Raw genomic sequence first — 6,184 nt, forward strand, 5'->3', positions numbered from 1 at the left:
TCTACCGTTTTTTTTCCCCGTTAAAGGGGTTTTTTTTGGGGAGTTTTTCCTTATCTGCTGCGAGGGTCATAAGGACAGAGGGATGTCGTATGCTGTAAAGCCCTGTGAGGCAAATTGTGATTTGTGATATTGGGCTTTATAAATAAAATTGATTGATTGATTGATTGATGTTGTAAATATACAAATGTCTATTACGGGGTGGCCACTAGCTCACCACTAGATTTCGAGTTCGACTCAAACCCACAGCCCTTTGCTACACGTCATCCCCCCTTTGTCTCCCCCTTTCATGCTATATATGTGTGATCAAATAAAGGCAGAAACCCCCAAAAATCTTTAAAAAAAAGTCAATTACATGGTAATCTTCATGGGGAATGAATAAAAAAAGAGGTATAATAATTACCTGCTTATAGTGGTCAATTTGACCAGGACAGGATGATCACTATAAGAGGTTTCAACTGTTTTGACAACACACAATTTTGCACAACAGCCAACTCGATGCTCATGCAAATCCTTAAGTTTGAAAACAGACCTGCTTGTTGGTTTGTGCATGTCCACCTTCTACTTGAAGCAGCCATATTTTTGTTTTCTGCAAAATGTGAGCATTTGCGTACACTGAGGTATAGCAGCAAAGGAGATCATGCTTCAGGAGTGGCTTTAGAAGTTTCAGTAGAAGCTTTGGTTAGTTGGTTGGTTGGTCTTATCCAGATTGTATCTTTTTCCTACTGTTTAAATGGGTCAATATTGGAGTCAGTGTCAACCCACATGAATCCACAGCCAACGTTCTTCAAGAAAGACAAAACTAAAGATTTCTACTGGGGATGTATGGGCTTTAACTTTACCGTTATACTACAGATTAATTTGTGACTGACCTTGTCTAATGTCATTCCTGATGTCGAGTTCAAGGTTTTCCATACGCTTGTTCATCTTAGCAGTGAGTTTCTTCTGTTTGCTTTGGTAGACAATCACCACCACTGAAAGACAAAACCAAGCAGGCAGAGAAAATTTAGCAAATACATACAGAAAAAGGTTTTCATGTTAAGGTTTGACCGGTATGTGGTTTTTAGGCTGATGGTGGGCCAAAATGGGTCAACTTTTTCAACCCTGCTTTGTGTACTTACCAACAATAATGCAAGGTATCAGCAGAAAGACCAGCAGTATCAGGTACAGATGAAATGAAGATTTATTGTTCAGTAGTACTGTCTTGTTTCCATACTTTATCTGTAAAAGGGCAATAACCACACTACATTTAAAAGGAATTTCACAAAGCACAAATACATGGTAACATGTGTGACTGAAAGATTTACCATTAACTCCTCAAATTTAGCGCTGGGTGTGTTTTGAATTTCACAGCTGAAAAAGTCAGTGTTGTTACTGTGTTCTTTGAAAATGCAGGGGTATTGTTTTCCTTCCTTAACGCCCCACACTGACAGCTCTGCTGGGGTCATCTCCAGTTTGTCTGCTTTTTTCTGAAATGACAACAGAAAGAAATGCTAACCTTTGATGTATTCATGTCCTACATTTGTACATGTGTGCTAACGAAACGCGCATTACCTGTATATCGATGCGTACAACCTTTCCCGTCCTTGTTGATGTGAAGTTAATGAACTCGGGGTCTGGGTAGTAGGTCATTGTTGTGGAGCAGGGCAAGGTTTCATTGGCGACTCTCAAAAACACAGTGCTGGTAGAAATCCCTTTTTCAGCTGCAGGTGTGTCATAAGTGAGACTCTGCAGAGAATAAAAAAAACAAACATTCTGTGTTAAATATAAAATAATCTGTATGTAGCATACCATGGATTGTTAATGAGGGTCACATGTTAAACTAAGCACTGTAATGTGATATAAATATTATACAACCAAATACAATTAAACAAAGAGCATGTGTCATAGCAGGACGTGACATATAACATAACAAAGCAATATAAAACTTGCTTCACTCTGCATGTTTGTGCACATGTAACATACTAAATGTAGTGTTGTATGACATAATGCTAGAGGACTACATGTGATAATGTGACATGATATAAGTAATGTAAGACACCAATACATTGGGACTTTGTAGCGTCTACAGACCCACCTGAGAGTGTCTGTTTCTGGGAGATATGATTTTATGCTGGGCATGGCTGTGCATGACCCCTTCCACAAACTCCAAATGCAATCCCATGAGTTTGATATTCCTCTTCCCACTACAGGAAACAGAGCAGCAGCCAATCAGAGATGAAGAAATACCAGAGCATTTTCTTACGATGACGATGAAAACACATCTGTGGCTACCACCTTTAGTGGCTACCTACATATGAAAATATGAAAATAAAAATCCTTAGGAATCATCCTTTAAGGATCATTGATACTCATTTGTTGATATTCTGCTCTAAAAGACAAACCAATGTTGCCATTATGAGCTCCTGCAGCTAGCAGCTAAAACCAGCACATACTGCTTACTTGCATCTTTGCTCCTAGGGATGCACGATAGTATCAGCACATCATTGGTATCGGCCAATACTGGCATTAAAATTAACTATTAGAATTTGCCAACATGCTTTTTCTTATTTTGCACAATGAATGAATATTACATACACTAAAAAGCACTGTATTTCATGTCTCCATCTGCTACTGGGGTCATCATGATAAGAGTATTCATACATAATATATAATGTAATTCCACTAAAGAAGAGACTTGATGATCACAAAAAGTAGGTAGGGATAAATCAACAATATCAACACCAGTATCAGTTGTCAGTCAAGAGAGTTGTTACATATTGGCATATCGGATATTGGCAAAAAATCTACTATCATGCATCCCTACTTGTTCCCTCCAGAATTTGCATCATAGCCATCAGCACAATGAAGAGAGCACACTTTTCATGCTTACTGGGGGATGTGAATGACAAAGTACCATTCTGGAAACTGTAATATTATCATTTTGAAGAAGGGCTGAGTTTCTGTGCATTGGCAGGGTGCTAAAATGATAAAATTGGGGGAAAAAAGCCCCTTTCTTTTTGAATTTTGTTGTGACTTAACATGGTGCAAAATGTACTGACAAGACAAGAAAACCATAAAATAAGGTTGTCACCATAATGTGAACTTAAGTCCAAGTTCAAGGTAAAACAGATAAATGCCTGTGTCCCTGGGATTATCAGATTTTTCATGTGCATGTTCCAGTTATGTACGTACGTCGGGCACATTAACAAGCAACAGTGCCAAAAGAAGTTTTATGACAAAGGCAGAAGTGGTACTTTCAGTTGCTGCAACTAAAAAGGGAACTGGTGCAATGGTGAAAGACAGTGCTTTTAGGAAGTGTCTGTCTCTCCCCATGAGATGACCCTCTACTTTTAACTGTTCCTTACTTACTAACATTGTTTTTTAGAATAAGTCTCAGCCAAACCTATTGAAGTCAGTGACACGGCACTGGGGGCAGATCCCAAAATAGCCTACGCAAGTTTTCACTGTCCCTTCTTGATAGCTTTTAGTGTTGACAGTGCTGTCAAGAGCAATTGTAATGATAAAGCATCAAGAACAAATTGTCAAATTAGTCAAATAACTAATGTAGATCATTGTGTTACCACATGACACCTCTCCATTGAAAGGGGCTGCAGAGGCAGCTTCCAGTGATGGTTTTGTTTGTTCATAATAAATATTCTGCTGCTTCAATAATTATTAGGTTGTGACTGATTGATGGCAGCATGCTGTATGTGTCACTTTAAATATCTTCTGACCTGCTGAGAGATGCTTTTGTTGTTCAATCTCCTGTCAAGCTCAGCAATGTCTTGCTAATAGGGGTTTTCACGCTGTGCAGTCTGAGAGTGGAAGTAGGCAAAGAAAGCAGAGACTTACATCTAGTTGTCTACAGTTCACATTGAGTAAAACTACCAATACCACTGAACTAAAACTGAGCTAAACCATGGCGCAACCAGTTGGTACAAGTCACTGTAGTGTCCCGTATTGTTCCAGCAAAAAGCTAATGCATTTTTGTTTATGTTTCCACAACTTTCAATCGGATGATGGATTGTAAGCTCACTGGGTTACAGTGATCAGAGGAGATGAGGGCGCCACGCTCAAAATCCTTCATGAAACCACATGTCTGCAGACTTCATTTTTATTAAGGAGGATGTTTATTCAACCCCAAAAGGCTTAAGATGTATCAAAAAGGGTGCTGTTCCATTGAATGTTGTCTGGAGCGACTGAGGAAGAGGCCAAAAACGGCAGTCGGTTTATGAGACAGCCGGTGAGCAACTTAGTAATGGTATCAGGGCCAGGTGTCAGGAGGTTGTTACCTCAGCAGGTGCAGCTACCGCCCGTCGCCCTGACCATGACTATGCTTCACAGCCTCCACCTGTTAAGTTTAAGTGCCACCCAGTGAAAGTCGATATTATACTAAAATCTGAATGGAAACTTGTTATAATAGACAAAGATGAAAACTTGACTGTGTGCTAACTTAGCATAAGAATCGTGTCGCTGATTTAAAACTCGAGTATGTGAAACTAGCGTGCTGCAATACTGCAATGTCCTGATGTTTTGCTGGATTAACAGGAGCCTGTGTGTGCAAGAGGGGTATTTGACATGCATTCAGACTGGATATGCTAATATGTCTGTAGATGTCGGAGCAGATTCTCTATGTTTATACTGATTGGCAAGTAGACAGAAGTAAGTCTGTGCCGCCGCTGCCTACTTCCGCTTTCGGAAAACACAGTATGTCCTTATCCGCTGCGAGGGTCATAAGGACAGAGGGATGTCGTATGCTGTAAAGCCCTGTGAGGCAAATTGTGATTTGTGATATTGGGCTTTATAAATAAAATTGAAATTGAAAATTGAAAGCACCTATAGTTCAAATATTTTTACATTTCTCCACTTGGCACTTGAGTGCTAAAGCACAAAACATGCTTAACTTTTTTTTTTAAAATTAACTGTACTAAACAGAAGTTCTTATTAAACACATTGCCAAAATGCTAAATTAATACAAGCTTCCTTTCTCAGATCCTCTTTCACTGTAGGCTGTATACGTTGAGTAAATGAAGCTCTTGCTCCTTGATTTGGAGAAACTGACAAAAAAAAGAGATGTCAACCACATTTAGTTTGTTAAAGCATTTTCTGCAGCACAGTAGCTGCTAAAAAATATTTTATCTGAATGAGATCAGATTTCACGTTGTCACAGTCATCAAAGTATTCTTGACTGATCCAGTCACATCTCCCTCAGAAAAGCTTTCTTTAAAGTCTGTATATTTATGTTGGGAAAATACCAACAAATCCAGTCATACCTGGTCCAGGTGCTGCTTGGTGCAATTTTGTTGCAGGATGGGGATGAGCGGTAGGTGACTGTAGTGTTGCCGTGGCAACTACCGTCTGGGAGGAGAACACATACTTTGAACACGCCTTTGTTATCAGCACTGGGAATGTGGAACGTCAGTTTCACACCGGTGTTGTCCCACACAGGAGATCTGATCAGAGGACACAGGATGACAGAGAGAGAGAAACCAGTTAATCTCACTGAGATCAATTCACACTTATTTGGAGGGACTATTTTCTTTCTATTGAACTAAACCCATCACCATGCAGAGGAAATCTACTGCCAGCTCACCTAGCACTGTTGAGGTAGCTAACATTACAGCCCAGTGAAGGAGAATGCCATCAATGGCTGCATCCCAAGTCCCTTAAAATTACTGCTAACCACCTTATCTAGCCACCTTATCTAACTGTTTAGTCCCTCCCACTTAGGAAAACATGCAAGGAGTCAGGAGTGGGGAGTGAGGAGCGAGGATTGCTGATTAGAGACATGAGACGGCCTTACTCTGAAGCGTCACGTAAAGCGACGTCCTATTCTGGTGATGGCGCGACAGCTGGATCTGCTGCATAACGGAGCCAGCGTTTGGCGTACATCCCAAGTCCCATTATATTCGCTGATCAAAGCCGTAACAGGACTGGAGTGATGTGAGTGAACTTATGAGATCTGGACAGAAGCCTGGCGGCAGCGTTCTGGANAACGGAGCCAGCGTTTGGCGTACATCCCAAGTCCCATTATATTCGCTGATCAAAGCCGTAACAGGACTGGAGTGATGTGAGTGAACTTATGAGATCTGGACAGAAGCCTGGCGGCAGCGTTCTGGACTAGTTGGAGGCGGTCTAATGAAGTTTTATTTAGACAGGTGAAAAGAGAATTACAGTAATCCAGACGTGAGGAAATAAAAGCATG

General features: G+C 40.5%; 1 protein-coding gene across 12 annotated transcripts in view; it reads right to left on the bottom strand.

Moving 5' to 3' along the window:
- The window catches only part of plxnc1 (plexin C1), a 64,648-nt gene that overhangs the window by 26,896 nt on the left and 31,568 nt on the right, over window positions 1-6,184 (bottom strand). For 10 of the 12 annotated variants that reach the window (XM_050036226.1, XM_050036225.1, XM_050036224.1 and 7 more), the window contains exons 11-16: window positions 5,253-5,432; window positions 2,075-2,183; window positions 1,552-1,725; window positions 1,305-1,466; window positions 1,119-1,218; window positions 870-971 (exon numbers count right to left, since the gene is read on the bottom strand). In XM_050036226.1, coding sequence (XP_049892183.1) covers window positions 870-971; window positions 1,119-1,218; window positions 1,305-1,466; window positions 1,552-1,725; window positions 2,075-2,183; window positions 5,253-5,432 — 827 coding nt within the window. The remainder of the gene's footprint in view (window positions 1-869; window positions 972-1,118; window positions 1,219-1,304; window positions 1,467-1,551; window positions 1,726-2,074; window positions 2,184-5,252; window positions 5,433-6,184) is intronic. The other 2 variants (XM_050036228.1, XM_050036229.1) reach the window with 2 other exon arrangements.

Source organism: Epinephelus moara, chromosome 23, assembly GCF_006386435.1.
Source record: "Epinephelus moara isolate mb chromosome 23, YSFRI_EMoa_1.0, whole genome shotgun sequence".
In the NCBI taxonomy this organism is placed as follows: domain Eukaryota; kingdom Metazoa; phylum Chordata; class Actinopteri; order Perciformes; family Serranidae; genus Epinephelus; species Epinephelus moara.